This window comes from Lontra canadensis, unplaced genomic scaffold, assembly GCF_010015895.1.
Source record: "Lontra canadensis isolate GAN:19392208 unplaced genomic scaffold, GSC_riverotter_1.0 scaffold229, whole genome shotgun sequence".
In the NCBI taxonomy this organism is placed as follows: domain Eukaryota; kingdom Metazoa; phylum Chordata; class Mammalia; order Carnivora; family Mustelidae; genus Lontra; species Lontra canadensis.
Window position 1 is genome coordinate 155,960 of NW_022631223.1, and position 20,560 is coordinate 176,519.

At 41.3% G+C, this 20,560-nt stretch overlaps 2 protein-coding genes across 2 annotated transcripts in view; one reads left to right on the plus strand and one right to left on the minus strand.

Moving 5' to 3' along the window:
• Positions 1-76: 76 nt before the first annotated feature.
• LSM3 (LSM3 homolog, U6 small nuclear RNA and mRNA degradation associated) lies at positions 77-13,386 on the minus strand. Its single transcript, XM_032849446.1, has 4 exons — positions 13,267-13,386; positions 10,625-10,735; positions 7,924-8,019; positions 77-470 (listed from the first exon to the last, which is right to left on the minus strand). Exons 1-4 carry the CDS (start codon positions 13,285-13,287, stop codon positions 390-392), a joined length of 309 nt encoding a protein of 102 aa, XP_032705337.1. The 5' UTR covers positions 13,288-13,386; the 3' UTR covers positions 77-389.
• Positions 13,387-13,499: 113 nt separating this feature from the next.
• The window catches only part of XPC (XPC complex subunit, DNA damage recognition and repair factor), a 52,971-nt gene continuing 45,910 nt past the window's right edge, over positions 13,500-20,560 (plus strand). The window contains exons 1-2 of the mRNA XM_032849444.1: positions 13,500-13,677; positions 19,053-19,248. Of these exons, the coding sequence (XP_032705335.1) occupies positions 13,575-13,677; positions 19,053-19,248 (299 nt within the window). The 5' untranslated portion in view covers positions 13,500-13,574. The remainder of the gene's footprint in view (positions 13,678-19,052; positions 19,249-20,560) is intronic.

Sequence of the window (20,560 nt, forward strand, 5' to 3'; positions counted from 1 at the left end):
CAATGTAAGATGTGTGCTTACTTTAAAGAATTCACAAGACAGGAGACTGCATGAAAAAAATATGTATCAAAAAAGGAAACATCAAATTTAATTTAAAAGAAAAACAAACCCAGAAATTGTCTGAGAAAACAACAGAACAAATTAATTCCTGAAAAGAGTTCTGCATCTTGGTGATCACATTTATTGAAAGCATTGGAAAAAAAATTAAAATGCCCGTTAGCTTAAGAATTTTTGAGTTATCTGTAAATCAACTTATTTCAGGAGTGGAAGAATCCTTGGTCACTTCTTAATAGCAAAATTTACGCAGGTTTCTTTTTTGAATGTCTTCTACATTTAAAGAGGCAATCATACAAAAACTCCTATATTCCAGACACGATAAATTCTTTGTTTCAGCCAACTCTTAATGGAGGGGCAACTAGTACAACACCATCTCCCCGGACAAAAAGCATCGGAATATTCCGTTTTGTTGACTGGAAGAGGAAAACAAAAACAGAACACATTTATAACAAATACACAGTAGTGTTTTTATTTTTTGAGAAATTTGAAAACAAAACAAAAAATAACATAGATTCACCATAACACAACTTGATTTGAAAACCTGACCACTTACTTACCTTTGTAGCACAAAGAACCACTGAATTAACTGTTTACTTGTTTCTTCTGGATGTCAACAATTGGGGCAGAGTGGAGCTATCCACCAAAATCCATTCTCTTCCCCTTCCTGGCACACAGCTACATTACTCATGTTCCCCTGAAACCAGGTGCAGCCATAGGATTGGGTTTTAACAAATCGGAAGAAAACACAAGTGACTGACCCATTAACCTTTTATGAATGTCTCTCTGTGGTCTTCCCCACATGACTAGATGGGACTCAGATGAACTCTGGAGATGGCAGGGCCATAAGACAGAGGAAGCCTGGGTCCTTGACTGAGTACGTGGAAGAAAGCTATCAGGCTAAACTCAAACTCCACTCAGGACTGTTATGTGGGTGAGAAATAAAATTCTGCTGTGCTGAGCCATTAGGTGGTGCTTCCAAGTGCCATTGTACTCACACATGCGGAATGAGTACCTTGGGGGCACTAGCCTACAGGTTGAGCCTTGGGAAGTAAGGAAAGAGATAAAGAATATCTGAAATCCTCTTATGCCTTGGCAAAACGTGGGGTACAACTGTTACCTGCAATGACTTGGAAAGTAGCATAAGGGAAGAGGTTGAAAAAGCCAAATGTTAGTTGCTGATGCACTCAGCAGGGCAGTATAAGAGATAAGCCCAGGCAAGACTGAGCTGGTTTTCAAGCAAGGATTACAAGAAATAGGATTCACTGGTTCAAAAAGCCAACTGTCTTTAGATCCCAAACTATAGACAATAAACAAGAACAAAAACTTTGAGGACCAAGCCCAGTAAACCTTCTCAGTTAAACAAACTCAGCCCTGAGGCAAGGATCAGATTAAGGATGCTGCCTTCCCACCCAAATTTAGGCAAATGGCTTAAGGGTCAACGTTAATTAGAGGGAGAGGAACAGGGGGAAGAAATTGCGGCATCAGCAGGCCACGTACAGGCAAGAACTTTTACTGGCCCATAGAACTGTCTGGAAGTGAAAAGAACAGACACAGGTGAAGTCCTAAGGTTTCAAGAAATTGCATTCAAAGAAACTAAACCTGGCTAAAAAAGCCCTTGACTATTTGTCTTCCACCATAAGCAAGAACTTGACTGTGAAAACTCTGCAGCCCCCACTTAGGGTTGCCAGATTTAGCAAATAAAAATACAGACTGCTTAATTAAATTTGAATTCCACATAAATAGAAAAGAATTTTCTTGGTATAAATATGTTCCAAATACCACATGGGACACACTTGACCTAAAAGACATTACTTTTACTACTAGGTCAAGAACACCTCTCCAGGGGATTCTGCTCTGTTTCCATTCCAAAGAGAGGTTTTTTGTTTTGTTTTGTTTTGTTTTGGGGGGGGAAGGGGGCAATTATCCTGTCCCTGCTCTGCCCAGAGGATGTGGTAGGGGCAATGGTAATTAACTCATTCTTTTTAGGTTCTAGGAATCTATACCACAAGTGAGCACATGTAGATACCTGCCTCTCTCTGCCAGGCAGAAAATACTAGTAAGAGCAGTTGTAGAGAGCAAGATGGGAGTCCCTCATGTTGTGCGGGGACCCGCGTCAAGCAATGACAGGAGGAGCTAAGTGGACTACAGCTACCCGATATTACCGACACCAGCACCAGCTGATGATACCCCAGAACTGACAGCAAGCAGAAGCAGAGGAGGTCTACAGGGGCCCAAAACTAATTAAATCCCTTCAAAATGGGAGGAATTTTGCTGCAAACTGTCAAGACGCCTCAGACAAGGGCCTGTCCCTCCGTCTGACCACTTTAAAAGGGCAGCTGCCGCCAGAGGCTCTCTGCCCAACTGATCTCCACACAGAACTGAGAGCCTTCATTGAACATCAGAAGCAGCAAGTGCCAAGAGCTGACCTGGACTGGACGAGCTCTTATCTCCACTGCGCCTCCACAGACTTACTTGGCATTTGGTTCGTTAACTTCCGGCCCTCTGTGTTATCTTGTTTGTTGTGTGGCCTGTCTTGTGTTCTGCTTTGTGTACTGTGTAAGAGGCCAAGTTAATCACGGGGTGAAATGTCATTGAGTTTGGAATCCCGAACCTGCTTTATAATTACGTTAGCCTTGCTTCATGACTGAATAAAGCTGACATCGTGGAGAGACACAACTCGTGTGTCTTCAGTGTACACGTTCATAGCGTGCTCACAATGGCTGTGTTTTCATAACTTTTTTTTAAATGTGAAAACCACGTTTTACGAGCTTCTTGGGTACTGGAACTAACATAAAAGGAGAATCCCTCACTAAATTTCTGTATTTACTAGTATGCTAAACTCAAGTACACTTATCTATCACTGAAAAAGTAATCTAACTCTTCCCTGTTAACACTCTCTCAGGGCGGTGGCTCTCAATCGTGCATAAAGAATCACCTCTTTACCAGCTCCTAAGACAGCAAGCCCAGAGTCTCATTTAGGAGGTCAGGGTGTGGCCCATGAGTTTGCATTTCAAACACAGTGGAGGGTGATGCCATGCTCCGGCTTTAAGGAGCATACTCTGAGAATCACCTCTCCGAGAAACAAGCGTGCTATGACTGCTGTTAGGAAGCAGTTAATTCCTTCTGGTTTCCTTCCACTTGCAAAAGGTACGCTTAGTTCAAGGGCAGCAAGTTTACTGAAAGAGTCCGTGTTCATCAAAATAACTGATATATTTTATTTAGATTTCTTACTCAGTGGTCGTATTTCTGAACTAAAAAGTTCCTTCCCTTCCTGGAATCCACTTCATCTGTAATGATTCTCCATTAATTCAATGATAGTTTTCTGGAGATTCGGTGAACAGAAATGAACATGGCAGCATTTTCCAAGGCAAGTAGCTTCTACGATTGCCCTTAATGATCCTCGTGCTTCCTGGTGTTCACACCCTTGTGAAATCCCCTCCTTCTGAGTGTGGGTGAGACTTATGCCTTGCTTCTAACCAAAAGAATACTGCAAAGGCAATGGGATGTCACTCTCATGATTAGGTTCCATAAGAAAGTTGACTTCCATCTTGCTAGCCAACTCTCTCGCTAGGTTTGATGAAGCAAGCTGCCAAGTAGTGAAGACCCAACGGCAAAAACGGAGGCTTTCAGTCCAACAACCCTCAAGAAAATGAATCCTGCCAACAACAATGTGAGTGAGACTGGAAGCAGATTCTTCCGCAGCTGAGCCTCATCAAAGACCCTGAAGCAGAAGACCCAGCTATGCTGTGTCTGGACACCTGACCTATAGAAATGGTGAGGTAATAAATGTATGTGCTTTTAAGCTTTTAAGTTTTGGGGTAATCTGTTATGTAGCAGTATGTATGCATTCTTAAGACAAAAAGTACTATGCTTATTTAAGTTTGGGAAATACTGCATACTACATACTTTTTTGGAGATAGTACTACCAATTAGCTTTAACCTAGGCCTATTTTACTGAGCTGTTAGAATTATACATGATGTATATAAAATGGATGGCACAGCGCTTGACATACCGCAAGCATTCAGCAAAGGTTAACTCTCCAACCCCTCCCATTTCCACTTGTTTACTGTTAGAGTAAGTTTACCTTATGACAGAATACTTGTCTATATCTAGCGTTATCTCTCTGAAGCTATTTTGCCTAACTGCTCACATTCAAGGCACCCACAATTTTTCTGTATAGTGGGCACTTTCTAAATTAGATTTTAAAGCACACCATAGCAGGGACAGAGCATGGTCTGCCAGATCCTAGAGATTTATAGAACAGGCAGTCTACCCATGTTAGCTCAGCTACTCCAGAGCTCTCCAAAAGAACTAGTGCCATACTGCTAACTTGAAGATATCACTGTCCATCAATTCCATCGTCAACTACTTTGAGCCCCAGGCCCTAATACACAGAAATGAACCCAACAGGCTTTGAAGGCAATTAGGCTGGTATTGGAAAACCTTACCGTATCTCTTCCAAGCTGAAACTGGGCTTCCTAGGCTAGAAAGTGGGAATAACACTGCTGGCCTCACTGTTACTGGATTAAATGTAATAAAATCTGTAAATCTTTGGCTCACAGCAATTATTCAACATGTCTTAGTTTCCCTTCCCCCATTTCTCTGTTCTCTTCCTGGATATTTTCCCTCGACTTTTATCTCTTTTTTGTTCTTAGACTTATCTTTTGACTTTCCTGTGGTATGAAAGCAAAAAGCATTCACAAGTAACTATACTTCAAAATTTGAATTTTGATCTTTTCCTGGTCTTAGTTATATGCAGTACAACACTCTCCCGTGATGCTGGGCAGTGGCAGCAGCCACAGCTCCCAGTCAGCCATATGATCAAGAGGGTCAACAACCAATACACTTAACAACCATTCTGTTTTTCACTTTCAGTACTTTATTCAATAAACTACATGGATTATGCAACACTTTATTACAAACTAGGCTTTGTGGTAGATGATTTTGGGCAACTACAGGCTAACGTAAGTGTTCTGAGATATATAAGGTAGGCTAGGCTAAGCTACAATGTTTGGTAGGTGCATTAAATGTATTTTCAACTTAGAGTGGGTTTGTCAGGATGTAACCCCACTGTATGTTAAGGAAGATCTATACTTTATCTCTGTTATCTCTCCTACTCCCCTCCCCCATACTCCTCTAACAATCTGCACATATACTCATCACCTGTAGCTAACATGGCACTATGGGGAACAGTATGAGTAATGTCCTGGGCTCTGCTATCAAATAGCTCACAAGATGAAAAGGGTTATAGAAATGAAGAGTCAGTAAGATCAGTGTCAGCTGAGAGTACCAAAGGTTAGACGATCCAACCAAATGACCAAAGGAAGAAAGAAGGCCCAGGTGGTCAGAGAGTTTCACTGAGGAGTTAGGACTGAGGCAGTTCTTGAAACAGGCGTTGCAGGAAAAAAGAAAAGGGCGACGTTCCAGTTAGGGGGCACATTATGGGAAAAGAAATAGAAGCAGGATTACAGAGGGCACACTTTGAAGACTCAAGTGGACCAATATGGCCAGAGGAGTCATCAGAGAGGAGACCAGAAAGTTTCAATCACACTGAGGAGGGTCTTAACCTAGCCTGAACTTGTGCTTTGCTCTATAGGCCATAGAAAGCTTTAAATGTCTCTAAGCATGAATATAACAAATGAAAGCATTATGTGAGACAATTACTTTGGCACTCAGTTGTGCATGGGCTGAAATGGAGGTGGACATAAAGGGAAATGCCTGAGCTAGAGTCATGGCAATAGGAAAGAAAATGACACATTTAAATCAGCATGAAGGAAGAATTAACTAATTAGTTACTGATCAGTGTGACTGAAAGAGAGAAGTCAAAGAAAATTCTGCAATTTATGGTCTAAATAGTAGAAAATCATGAACAGAAATAGGGAATTGAGAATGACCTTGTGTTGAAATGAAGGACACCAGCAGTTTAGCTTTAGAGGCATGAGTTCAAGATAACATCCAAAGGGAAAATATTTTCAGTTAGAATACTGGATATGAAAGAGTGAAGATCAGAAAAGGAAAGAACCTGCAGACACCGATTTATCCACAATCATAATGGCACCAATCACCACATGCCAGAGCTTTACACATACCGAATTTAGTGCATTTTGTTGTAATCCTGGGAGGTGGGCATAGTTGTCATTTTACAGAAGCCTCCGAAGCTTAGGAAGTTTCTCTAACTTGCCCAAGGTCATGAAACTAATCACTGGCAGCAAACATTTGAGCCCAGATCTGTGAAGAGCCCAAGCTTTGGTGCTGTACTGATTACTGGAATGGACTCCTGGCTTACCACATAGGATAGCGACTAAATGATGGGTCTGAGGGGAAAAAAATGTAGATCAAAATTTAAAAGCCCATGTTTACAGGAAGAAAGGAAGAAAATTTGTAAAGGAGTCAGCAGTGGTTGAAGACAGAAAGCCAGGATAAAGCAGAACTACAAAAACCAACAAATGCTAACAACTGAACACTTAATATGCGCCTATTGCTAATCTAAAGGCTTTTCACATAACCTCTCAATGAATCCTAAATAGCTGTATAAAGTGGGTCCTATTACCAACTCCATTTTATAGATAAGGACACTTGTCACAGACAGGTTGGGTAGTGTGATACAATTAAATAGCTGGTCTGCGAGGGAGTCAAGATTTAAATCCAGTCCTACATTCTCAGTCTACATTTAAAACCACTATGCTCTAGGAGCATCAGACTGGCTTCCCAATACTTAGAAGACTTAAGTGTAATCTTCTTCTTTTATATTAAACAATGAAATATGCCAACATTCAGAAGATATGCATAACTCTACAGACTGATATTTTCCAAATGATAAGTGCCATGCCTGATGTTACAGAATCCTGCACTGTAACAAATCCGCTGAAAGGACGAAAGCAGACTAATGAATTTGCATATAATAAGAGTATGAGAAGTTCACTGATAATGGTCTCAGATGCCACAATGCAACTAACTTTCTTTTTTCAAGATTTTATTTATTTGTCAGAGAGAGAGAGAGAGAGAGCGTGCACACAAGCAGGGAGAATGGCAGGCAAAGGGAGAGAAGCAGGCTTCCCACTGAGCAAGGAGCCCAACACAGGACTAGATCCCAGGACCCTGGGATCATGACGTGAGGCAGATGCTTAACCAACTGAGTCACCCAGACATCTGGCATCTAACCTTTAAGAAACTACCACTTGTTGAGTTTTAACGTAGCATCAAAGGTGAATATCCACAAAAAATACTCCTCCTTTTTCTAACTACCTCTCTGTGAGGCTGTATTTTCTTCAACAGTAACATACCACAACAGATTAAATGCAGAGAAAGGTATGAGAATCTAGATGTCATCAAATAAGCCAGGTATGAAGGAAATTTGCAAACAGGTACAATAAAGATGCTTCTCACCATTTTTAGTAGTTATTGTTAAATAAGAATGTTACTTATGCTAACATGTACTAGGCTTACTATTAATTTTAAGGAGTATTTTTAGAATTTCTCAGTTTTAGTTTTTATAGCTCAGATCCATATCAAACATTAACATTGTCCAGCATTACTCTTATATATTAGCATACATAAGCATCTTACACTCTCATATATCCATGAACCCTGGCAACCCTATGAGGTAGTGGTAGTATTCCCACTTAAGAATGAGGAAATTAAATCTCCCAAGTTAATTCCCTGGCCCAGTGTATCCTAGATAGGACATGGCCAGACCAGTACTAGAAACCAGGTCTGTCTGACCCCAAAGCTTTTACTTCGGATTGCTATACTTTACTGAGCCCTCTTAGGTATCAAATCATGACAGGCTTCCTGTAAGTGTGAAGCTGCTGGAGACTAAGAACAATTGACATTTTAAAAGTGAGGAACAGAACTGCATGACTTACTTTATATATCTCTTCATATGTTTCCTCATCAATTTCTATAGTAGTCACAGTTTCTTCCACATCTCCCAATATCATATTTAAATGCTGATCATAAGCCTGAAGTGGAAAGGTGAGGGACCAAGAAATTTAATAATCAAATTAAGAAACTGTGAACAGGTCTTCTGCACAATACTTACACCACAAATTTTATATGCAAGCAAAGAATAACTCTGCGAGTAATATACTGTTTCTTCACAAATTATTTCCAGTGATAATTTAATTAACCTAATAAAAGTACAAAGCTGTTTATATGCGTTTACGCAAAATAACTTGAAATTATTTTTTTTAAAGTATCCACCTTACTGGTCATCCAAGGCAATCACATCATTTGTAATACTTAATTATGAAAAAAGGGAAATTCATCACTTTTCAGTAGACTTCTTTCAATTCTCTCTGTAACAGCATGACAGGAAAGAGACAATAAAGGAAATAAAATTCTTTAACTGCTAAGACGATGGCACTGCAGTCTCCCAAAGGCACAGGATACTGCCCTTCAACCCTCCCTGTCCTAAACACCACCATGTAAAGTAAGTAGAGCAACACCCTGCCCACTGAAAATCTAGCCAAAATAAATTGTGTTTGGCACTTGTGGGCTCAATCAATAAATGCTGCAATTCTGATATTCAGCGTTGTCCTCAATCCAAACTCCAAAGCTCATGTATCTCATGTATTTTACTCAAAGGTTAAACTCCAGGAGCCTTACTCAAAACCCACTGAGGCTTACCTGTAACAGTGTTAAATGGCTGACCAGACTCTATGAAAATAAAAGTAGCCAATCAGCCACATGGCGAACTGGTAGCAAAGCACACTAACAAGAGCAAAAATCTGTATGAGGGCCAGAAAACAAACACACAAAGTCTGAGGGCCATTCAGTATAGAGGTAATCAAGTCTAGCAGGGAACAGAAGCAGCCTCTGAGAGCTCAGACAACATAACAGACCGGGGGTGCCTGTCCACATGCCACTGGCCCACATGATTAAACGCTATTCTATTTTTCTTGGCAAAATTGCCACTATTCCATTTCCGGGGGTCCCTCTTCTCGTAAAGCTAGCTGTGTATTAAGGCTACTGTCTCCCTAGGTCCCTGCTTCCTCTCCACGTACAGGAGGTCCTTCACTTTAGGTTTTACGGAAAGTAGAATCAAAGTACTTCAAAAGAGTAGGGCTGCAGTCAAAAGGCCTAGTTCTTATTCTGGCCCTTCCTTTACTGGCTGTTAAACTTTAATTAAGCAGGTAACTTCACCTTTCTGAGCCTGAGCTTCTTCAAATGCAAAACAGGATTAATAAATATCTACCCTCACAGAATTGTTCTAAAGGTTAAATGAGGTATTACATATAAAACTTATTTATTTTTTAAAATTATTTCATTCAAGGGGTGCCTGTGTGACTCAGTGGGTTAAAGTCTCTGCCCTTGGCTCAGGTCATGATCTCAGGGTCCTGGGATTGAGCCCCGCATCAGGTTCCCTGCTCAGCAGGGAGCCTGCTTCCCCCTCTCTCTGCCTGCCTCTCTGTCTACTTGTGATCTGTCAAATAAATAAATAAAATCTTAAAAAAAAATATTTCATTCATTTATTTGAGAGAAGAGCCGGAGGAGAGGCAGAAGGAGAGGGACAGACTCTGTGCTGAATGTGGAGCCTGAGGTGTGGCTCAATCTCATGACCCTGAGATCACGACCTGAGACAAAATCAAGAGTCAAACGCTTAACTGACTGAGCCACTCGGGTGCCCCCACACAAAACATTTATAATAAATGCACTTGGCATGTAATTAATGCTCAATAAATACTAGCTATTTTAAATCACTTTAAGGTAGAATGGCAGTAATAAAAATAATATACTCAGGAAAAGAACGAGTTGTCAAGAAAGAGCAAAACGTTCAGTATACTCTCTTTTGAATAAATAGTGCCACTTCAAAGGACCAAACCTGTAGAAATATTTGCGGATATACACAAAGAAATATGTATAAAGATACATACTACAGCATTATTTATAGTAGCAAGAAATAGAGAACAGTCTTAAAAACCCACTATTACCATATAGAATTCTATGCTGTCATTAAAAAGAATAAAGATTTATATATACTCATGATCAATAATCTCCAAGAAAGATTAAGTGAAAAAGAAAGGTGCTCAAAAACATGTACAGTAAGATCCATTTTTATTTAGAGGTGGTGTATACAGCGCATATATATGCATGTGATCACATATATATGTATATTTGTGTAAATATACAGAAAAGATCTGAAAGACCACAGACCTGATTTTTAAGTGGTTAGCAAAAGAAAAAATGGGATTATACCTTTCACTCTATGTACTTCTATGCTATTTAATTTTTGTCACAAGAAAACAAAGATTTATGTACATGTCAGTAACTGAAAGAACACTGATGTAAGAATGGAGAGTAAATGCTATTTACAAATAAACAGAAGGAAAGAAATGAAAATGTTCTTTAATAAACACATCATTTCTGTGAGGGGAAAACATGTTAAAAACATGAACAAAATGCAGTTCCATCTGGCTTGTACAAATATGGATGACCTACCTTTCTCTTATCTACACTCAAAATACTCCTCTACACTGGACAGTGTTTATATTTCAAAGGGGTTGGGTTAGTAAGGGATGACAAGGAAATAATCTGATTTCAAAGTAATTTAATAAATTTACTTACATGTAATCTGCCTCGAAGCTCTCTGTCATTTCTCATTTTCACATAAATTCGCTCATCCAGGCTGAGCCTGATGAGATCCAGGGGCTCTTCTACGGTGTTGGTGGTTTGTTGCTGATGAAAGAAACAGGCTTAGTAATACAGAACTAGAGTGCAGTGTTCAAATCATTGCTATACTGTGTGACTGTGGGCAAGTTACTTGACCCCTGTATGCCTCAGTCTCCGAGTATGTAAAACGTGAGTAGTAATAGTGCCAATCTAATACTGTTGTTGTGAGGCTTAAATGACATGTATGAAGGCTTAGAACAGAGCCTGGATCATAGTAAGTGCTGTATAAATGAAGGCTGAAACATACATACACAGGAAGCAGTTTTACGGCAAAATAATCATCACTGTATTTGTTCCCTCAAAATCCAGACGGCCTAACCCAATTTCAGTTATAGGAAGTTACTCTCTGGGACTTTAGCCTTACCTCAAATATCACTTAGTGATTTGAAAAACATCCACTTAATGATTACCACACACACTAGTCAGAATGCTAAGGAAACGTGAATGTTTGAGGGAAGATTATGGGTTCAGTTTGGGTCAGGTTGAGTTTAGGGTACCAACTGGCCACAAGATGAATATATAGAATACTGGTTGAAGGCACTAGCTTTGAAGTCAGGCAGTATGGGTTCAACTCCTGAATCTGATACTTACATGAATTCAAACCTGTATTATCAATTACTTAATTTATGAGACAGTACGTGCTGTCACTTACAGAGGGGCAGAGGGAAAGTCAGAATCTTAAGCAGGGTCCATGCCCAGTGCACAGCTCCATTTGCAGCTTGATCTCACCACCCTGAACCAAAATCAGGAGTCAAATGCTTAACCAACTGAGCCACCCAGACACCCTGTGATACTTATGAATTCAGATTAAAAATCATGCCATCTCTAATTATCAGCTTCCCTGTTAGTAAAATGAGGAAGCCAGGTCTTCCCTTCATATCTTGTGAGTGTAGAATGAGCTAATATATTGAATCAACATATTTAATGTATTTAAATTAGTACCTGGAGATCTGAGAGTACTTAGAAATGATTCTTGTTATTAACAATTAAAGAACTGTGAGAGATGCAAGGGATGGTTGAAGCCAGGAGTTGATAAGATTATTCAAGGAGAGCTTCTTCATTGAGTACATTAGGCTAGTGGAGGTATGTGACTGAATGCTACAGGCTCTACAGCTTAAAAAGCTAGATTGGGGTGTGGAGGTGGGTGGGCAACCAAACTGGTTCCCACTCCCAGTTAAACAGGTGTTTGTTAAGGAAGAGCTAACCAACTACTAGATGATAGAGAGGTCAGTCCCTGCCCTCAAGGAGTTCATTCTAGTGGGGAGAGGCATATTAACAAATATACAGTAATACTATAAGATACACACCACAGAGCCCTAGCGCTCCTTCAGGCTTAGTCTAGAATGCCCACTAGCCACATACTCTTCCGCTTGTAGCTTTAAATACTGCCATTTCAAAGGATTAACCAATTCATCTGTTCAGTAAATTATCTGCTCAGTGTTTCCAGCACTGTTCTAAACAGGATGGTCAGGACGGTGCCCAGAACTCCTGTTCTTAAAGAACTCATATTCCGGGTGCCTGGATTCAGTAGGCTAAGGATCTGCCTTCAGCTCAGGTCATGATCGCAGGTCCTGGGATCATGACCCACCACCAGCTCCCTGCTCAGTGGGGAGTCAGCTTCTCTCTCTCCCTCTGCCCCTACCCCTGCTGTGCTCTAACAAGTAAAACCTTTAAAATTTAAAACAAACAAACAAACAGAACAAAACGAACTCATATTCTGGAAGGGAAGATAAGACACTGAATAACGAAGAGTATATTTAATATTAACAACATGTTATGAAGAAAAATCAAGACGACTAAGAAAGAGTGCTGTTTTACGTAGGCAGCCACATGAGATCTGCTTGAGGCTGAGATTTCAGGAAAAAGCTTAAGTTGCGGCCTGACCCACACATATATCTGAGGAAAAGGATTTTGGGGAAAATAAGAGCAGATGAGAAAGCCTGCAGGTCCATCAACTTATTTTATATACCGATTCCTTGCTTGTTTTCCTCATACCACATCACAGTTCCTACCTATTGCACATGTTTCTATTATTTGCCCTTCCCCAGAATATAAGCTCCAAGCGGGGACAGGGATGTTCGTCAATGCCGGTGTCTCTGGTGCACAGAACGGTATCTAACCATATAAAGCCCATGTTTACTACGTATCTGTTGGATAAATGAAACTGCTGCGCTCAATAATCGTAACTAGTAAGCTTTATTATCACGCTTTCTATCAGAATCCGTAAGGCAGGCAGGGATAATCATTCTCATCCTGCAGACGAAGATGAGATTCCAGAGAAAGGAAGTAAACAGCATGAAGAATAACTGGTTTTCAGGCTGGCTTCGAAAAGGAAAACCTCTCAGGGCCTGAGACAAAATTCGGAGGGGGCGCGGTTACCAAGAGGCAGCTTAAAGCCGTGATAACCCAGAAACAGGAGGCATGACAGGCCACCTTCCGGTGAGGCTGGAGAAGGTACCCTGGTACGAAAAGCCCAGCGGTGCCAGGACCCGTAGCGAAGAAGTCCTCTCGGAGCGAGCGCCTCAGAACTCACTCACCTGGTCCACGTCGTCCGCCATGTTTCAAACCCTGCGCCCTTTCCCGCCTCTCGCGGGAGTAAGCTAGCCCCTCGTTATTGCCTCCGGAAATGCGAAAATGCAATGCGACGGAAGGAGAACCGACTGCTACGCGCCGTCTTGCTTCATAGTGTTTGTATTGGTCATTTGAGGCTGGGCGGAGCTTCATGGGCTTAATTAGGTCCGTAAGGAAGGGGCGTTGTGGTGTCTTTTCCCGTGTGGGGCGGAGTCCGCTCTCAGCCTTCCGTGGTGTGGTGCGTCACTCTCTAGGGGAGTCTTGCCCGGGCAATATGGTTCGGAAGCGCGCGGCCGGTAGGGAGCCGCAAGGACGCGAACCCTGCGGCCGGAAGGCCAAGGGCGAGAGCATGGCCGGGCGTGAGAAGAAGGAGGCGGGTGAGAGCGAGATCTAGCCGGCCTTAGGGGGATATGCTGGCGGAGGGCAGGAGGCAAGGTGCGGGGAGGCCGGGCTCTGGGAGGTGGGGGGCGTAGGCTGCCCCGTGTCCATCTTCCCAGAGGAGACGACGTTACGCTGCAGGGGGAGAGAGGCGGTTGTGTCTGTGCTCTAGTCCTTACCGACGTCGCTGCTCATTAGTCCTCGTGAGGAGTGATGCACTCTAGGCGTTCCCCCTGGAGCTCTACCTGCACATTGGCTCTCGCGCGTAGCTTTTTTTTCCTCCCTGTTACCCACAGGATACGGTCCAGCCTCCTGCAGATGCAAACAGCTGGATAGGGGAAAAGGCATTGCAGTTGTTTTGTGGTCCCAGAAGACGGATGGACCAGAGTGCTGTAGTTTGCGGACTCCCAGAATAATATCTTCAGTTAAATCTCACCCCAGAGTTCCAGATTCGGATCCAATCTGAATTCTCCACCTGGATATCAAATATATTTCTTATATTTGTCAAGGGCAAAGCAAAACTCCTGATTTTCCCCTTAAACCTATTTCCCCACCTTTTCCCATTCTGAATATATGGCAATTCAGAAATAAAATTAGCTCTTGAGCACACCTTTCCCTTACAGGTACACATCTAATCCATCTGTATCTCAAATCTCTTCACCTCTCTTTGTTTCCACAGTCAATCCCTGCCTAAAGCCACCATTACTTTTCAGTTGAACAATTACAGATGCCTCTTTACTGGACTCCCTATTTTTCTTTATCCCCCTGCAGTGGTTTTCCCACCCACAGCCCAGGTGATTAAAAAAAAAAAAAAATCGAATCATGCCATGTTCCACTGTCAGACCTGTGGCTTTCCATTGCTCTTGGCCTAAAATCCAAATTCCTTACCATGGCTTGCAAGACCTTACATGATTTGGCTGCTGCTGCTTCTCTTGTTGTCTCCTATGACTCTGTCAGATACCCTCTCTACTGGCTTCCTTTCTGTTCTTCAGACATGCCATGTTATTTCTCACCGTGAGCCTTTGGCTTTGATGTTCCTTTCTCCATGGCTCTAGGGTGGCAGATTTCTTCTGTTCCTTCAGAAATCACACCACTTTGATTGCCTTATCTAAGGTGATCTTCCCCAGGTACTCTTTATCACAGGCCCTAACAGCCTCTGTCACATAATGTAATGATCTTGTTAATTTACTTCTTTTTTGCTTATCTTCCCACAATTTAAGTTATTGAAACCTGTTTTATTTTTGCTGTGTCCTATTTTGTTCTCTCTTGCTGTGCATTTATTAAGTCCTCAGTAAATATCTTAAATAATTGCATAATGCATGCTGTAGAAGGGATTTCTGGGGTTCTTGAAATAATCTGTGTGGATTAGGTAACCAGCAAGGACTCCTATGACCCTAGATTCAGTAATCCTGTGATTCTTTACATAAGTTCATCATCCGTTAGTAAAAGGCAAATGGAAGTCATTTCTAAACTTAGAAGGTGATTTACCTCATGGTTAATGCTATGAGTTCTACTTTATTCATTTACTCATTCAGATAACATTTTTGGGATACCTGATATGTGTTGTGCACACGCTAGTTGACATGAGAGAGATTACTTGGAGGAGCTTAAAGTGCCGTAGTGTTGATGTTTACAAAAAATACTCAAGACAGTGTGATACATTAGAAGAAGGTAGCAGGCTTTGTGGCTTCTGAAGGAATAATCAAGTTTGGAGAGATTGGGAAATGCTCTCTGAAGGAGTTATGTTTGATCTGTGACTTTGAGAATGAGTAACATTTTAGCAAATGGCTATGAAAGGGGTTTTTATTTCCAGTCAAAAAGAATATATTCTGAATATATGGCAGTTCAAAAATTAGAAGTTGTAATCTGATGGAAATTCCACCGCCTGGGTGCCATTCCTTCCCGCTGAACACTTTATTTGGATGCCAGGTTGGTGCAGCTCCAACAATTAGTAGTTGTTCATATGTACTTGTGTAGATTATCTTGGACAAGTAGTTTAGCCGCCCTGAAACATATTACTGTCTTTCAGGGTGGTTGTGAGTTTTCAGTGAGATAGGCACTCCTGCCATGGTCCATATCAGGTAATCCGATGGGCTAGCTTCTATCAGTTCAGCTTAGGTGTAGGCAAGGATGCACCCAAGCTTCACTGCAATTCAACTGGAGGAGCTAACGGGTGAGTTCCCAAGGCAGCTTCCAGGAAGAGTTACTACCTCTGCTGTGCTTGGGTGGAGGAAAAATCTGGCTGTGGTTTGGGCTATAGGTGACACTGACTCAGTGACCTTCAGTGTGGTTTCTAAAGCACCTCAGTGCATGCCAAGGTGACCCCTGGCATCATTCAACATTTAGGGTCAAAGAAAACCGTCTTCCACAGTATTTCCTTGTTTCTATTAGGGCATCTCTAATTTCTTCATGTTTCTTCATTGTGTTAATGCTTTCATTGATGTGACTCATCAATTCCTTCAACAAGTATTTACTGAGCACCTGCTATTTCCAGAGACTGTTCCAGGCACTAAAATTCTAGTAGTGAATGGGTCAGGCAAGGTCCCTGCTGTCACGATGCTTACAGTTTGTGGGGAGGTCTTGGTAGGGCAGACAATAAAAAGTTAAATAAGTTCACATGGTGATGAGAGTTATGAAGAGAGTTAAAGGTAATGGAACTGACATGGGGGTGGCAGGGTCGGGGGAAGTAAGTCAGAGTCAGTGGTCCAGGGACACCTGTTTTGAGGAGGTGAAACTTTGAAGCAATTAGTGTCCTGAAGGAGCTTTTCAAAGGAAGTTCTCAGGGAAGAGTTAGAGGCAGAGGAATCAATATGTTTAAAGACGTAGGAGGAAATGAAATGTGGTTGGCACACGACTGGACACAGAAGCAAGTAGTAGGAATTGAGGCGGGAAAGGTAAGCAGGACCCTTGTCTGGAAACGAAGTTAAGGAGTTTATATTTTATTCTAGTACTCGCAGTTTTAAGCAGGTATGTAAAAACCTCAATAGAAGGCTAAGCAGACCAAAGTGATAATTCCTGCCCTTCTGAAATTACCATATTGAGCTCAAGGAGACTGGTTAGGTAGCTCTAGATCTTAAGAGAGGCCTAGAAAATAGCCTTTGGATTCTCTGGGACCCCAAAAGTGTAAAGAATTAAAAAAAAAAAAGTAACCTGTATTTCTGCTATCCAGAAATAATGGCATATTTCCTTCTCATCTGTTTTTCTAAGTAGTGGAAACCATACTGTAAAGACAATTTTGCATGTTTAACATTTTATCATGTCATTTTCCTCTGTCTTAAAAGATGACTGAGTTAATATTCTAACATATGTGCATAATGATTATATCATGGTTGGGCATGCAGATTTTAAAAATTTATGGGTATTAGAGTAGTCCCCCCTCTTACTTGCAGGGATATATATTCCAAGACCCCCCAGCCTAGTGGATTCTTGAAACATGGGTGGTACCAAACCTTGTATATGCTGTGTTTTTTTCCTATATGTTCATACCTATGATAAAGTTTAATTGACACATTAGGCACAGTAAGAGATTAATAGCCACTAATAATAAAATAGAACAGTTAAAACAATATACTGTAGTAGAAGTTATGTGAATATGTTCTCTTTCTCTCAAAGTATCTTAATTGTACTGTACTCAGCCTTCTAATTCTTAAGGTGATGTGAGATGATAAAATGCTTAGTGACTGAGTGAATGACTTAGGCATTGTGACATAGTCTTGGGCTACTCTTGACCTTCAGGAGAGAGTCAGAAGGGGGATCATCAGCTTCTACCCTGGTTGGTCCCTTCCCCCCACCAATTGAAACCACAGATGGGGGGAATGATTGAAAATAATCGTGTGGAAATTTTTTTGATTCAGAGTTTTTTGTATCCATTCTTGCCCCCCTTTTGACTCCTTTACCTCTTTCTTCAAAGCACAAAAATAGATACAGTTGTACTTTTTAACCAACTGTGTAAGTTTGGTATGGAAGAAATGGTGCTTTTGAGTTATCCTCCCACCTGTGTTTTTAGATTAGTAAAAATGAAGCATTTCACACCTTTGTTGCACATGTGTTCATAGATGGCTAAAAAGCGTGAAAAGATCCAGAAATCCCGATGTCAGGAACATCCTACTCAAACTGTCAAGTCATAAACCTTTAAGCAGCTTCTGGCCTTGGAATAAGAAGTGTCTCAGATTGGAAAGAATTTTGAAATTGTTTGTGTTCTGGTTAAAATGTTTAAAGCATGAGAATGCCTGAATTCCTTTTATAAAACATCGTAAAGAAACTGAACCGGATTAGTGATTTTATCTAGTGTTAGAACAAATGCCCTACTAATAGGAGAAATCTGTTAAAATTATGATTTTATTTAGATCGAAAGGGAGAGCTTTTCTCCCATGCAAGAGTATATTCTTGGGGAATATAAATATCTATCAGTAGAGTCAGTAGGACAAAACCTAAATGAAAGGAATAAACAATCTGATATTAGGTTAGTATTGCTGCTCCTTTTGGAACCTCAAAAACGACTAAAGTATTTTTGTTTTCCAAAATTAACTGAAGTGGAAAGACAAAGGAAGATGTTTTATTTCAGATTCAGGATTATTTTTATGAATATATTTGCAAAATAGAAGATATCTTCCCCTGCTGTGTTATTTATTCTTTATTGAAAATTGATTTATTAATATATTAAGAAACAGACCATACCTTTAGTTACCCTAATTTAACTAAAGCCAGTAGCCTATACATTTTTAAAATCTCCCTTTATCAAAAACAACAATTTTTTTAAGGAAATAAAGGTATTTTTTAATTACTACTGTCTTATTCCAACCCTAAGCTTGCTGAGATGGATGGTATATGAGTATACTTTTGGGTTAGATTAGAAAGGTTTTATGAAGTATATTTTGAGCAGGATTTGGTTTTGAAAGATAGTAGAAACATGGATTAGTAATAGTAAGGTTGTGATAAAACTTGGACATGTTTATGAGCTCAAAACATTTACTTAATAGTGCGTTACTCCTAAAGTAACTAGTCTTGACAAGTAATAAGTAAGCAAGGTATTACTAGCAGATTGATGTGTTTTTCCTTCCTGGCCATTAGCTGAAATTTGAGATTTGGAAGCCAGGTTTTATTAGGGTCATGTGGCATTGCATGTAACCTCATGAGGGAATGGAATAAACCCTGATAAAGGAAGCTGGTTTTTACTGGGAGTGCAGGGTGTATACTGGGCTGGAGGCAGGAGGAGGTTGGAGGCTGGTCGTGGAATAAGTGGAATGGTGTCCCAGCGATGGAGATGGGGTCTGGAGGGAGGTGACAGAAGAGGGCTTTCTATCACCTGCCTGTGAAGGCACACTGCCTCTGCCTTTCCTGTGTCACTTACCTTGTGTTCTTTGTGGTCATCTAGATGTCTTGGAAGACGAGAAACCATTAAAGACAAGCCTTCTCTCCAAAGTCTCACAAGGAAAGAGGAAGAGAGGCTGCAGGGATCCTGGGGGCCCTGCCCACAGTCCAGCCAAAAAGAAGGTGGCCAAGGTGACTGTTAAATCTGAAAACCCCACAGTTGTGAAGGATGAAGCCCTCAGCGATGGGGAGGAGTTCAGGTGAGATGGCTGAAAAGCTTCCAGCCAGGTCTTGATTCTGCCCCCCTGGAAGTGTGAGTCTCTTTTTGCTGTCACTGGTATCTGTGCACAAGATGGGATCTTTAAACTCCTCCAGCTGGAGCTCAGACCACTAGTAAGATTCTTCACAATTACAGTAGACCCTTGACCAACCAGGCTGGAACTGCATGGGTCCACTTCTACATGGAGGGGTTTTTTTTTTGTTTTTTTTTTGTTGTTGTTGTCAAATACCTTAATAAGTATTATAAACGTAGTTTTTCCTGCGACTTTTAAAAAATGTGTCCTTCTCTAGCTTACTTTACTGGAAGGATACAGTATATAAAATGTATAACATACAAAATATATGTTCAATCAACTGTATGTTATTGGTAAGGCTTCCAGTCAACAGTAGCCAAGTAGTAGTAGTTTTGGGGGTATCGAAAGTTCTGTGCAGATGTTTGATTGTGCAAGTGGTCAGTGCCCTAACCCTGTGTTATTCAAGGGTCAGCTTTGTATTTTTTGCCTCCCAGACTTTTGGATGACAGCGATGGCCAACAGAAAGGCATTTATCTGTGGTTACACAGCTGGACAGTGGCAAAAACCGGATGAGACTTAGGCCTCTGACTCTTGGTCCAGTGCTGTTTATACTGGACAGTGATACTACATACGTAAGATACTGGCCTGCCGTTCCAGCTTTCACTTGGACTGCTCTCCACACGTTCACTCTGCTCCCACCCAGCTGGACTTCTTGTCGCTCTCTTGCCCCATGCCAGACTTTTCTGCCTCTGAAGCATGCTCCTTCTTCCTGCTATAGGAGTGCTTTCTTCCACCTGGAAGATGTGGATCAGAATCCGTCCACTCGACAGTCTTCACTGATTCTTCCCCTTTTTTCTCCTCTGATTTCTTGCATTTATTTGTGCCTAGGCCATGTACCTTGGCTTACTACCCTGCAGGCTTTCTGAAGCCTGGAGCCAGCCACACCTAGTTTGTTTTTGTAGGCCCTGTGGCATCTAGGGCAGGGCCTTTTGTTGGGCAGAATTTGCATTTGAGTAAACATGCATAGTAATGTGTGGTAAACAATGACTACAAGCCTAGTGAACACTTGATTTTTCACCTCCCAGGAAAGTTGTGGGGAGGAGTGGAAGAGGTAGAACAGAGAGGTAGTAGTTCCTTCAGAAATCAGTCTTCCGTCTTCGTGCTGGCTTTCCCTGCAGCCTGCAGTCCTGGCAGAGGAAGGCAGCCCAGGAGAGGGCCAACAGTAGACAGGCCATGGAAGCATGGGAATTTTGTACTCAGGTCATCTCTTCTTTTCCCT

What these genes read in the sequence shown, in the direction of transcription:
- LSM3 (XM_032849446.1), bottom strand. Translation starts at nt 13,287, where the DNA reads ATGGCGGACGACGTGGACCAG. An exon ending in AGCTTCGAGGCAGATTACAT is followed by an intron (nt 8,020 to 10,624) that starts GTAAGTAAATTT and finishes TTTCCACTTCAG; the next exon opens with GCTTATGATCAGCATTTAAA. An exon ending in CATATGAAGAGATATATAAA is followed by an intron (nt 471 to 7,923) that starts GTAAGTCATGCA and finishes TTCCTCTTCCAG; the next exon opens with TCAACAAAACGGAATATTCC.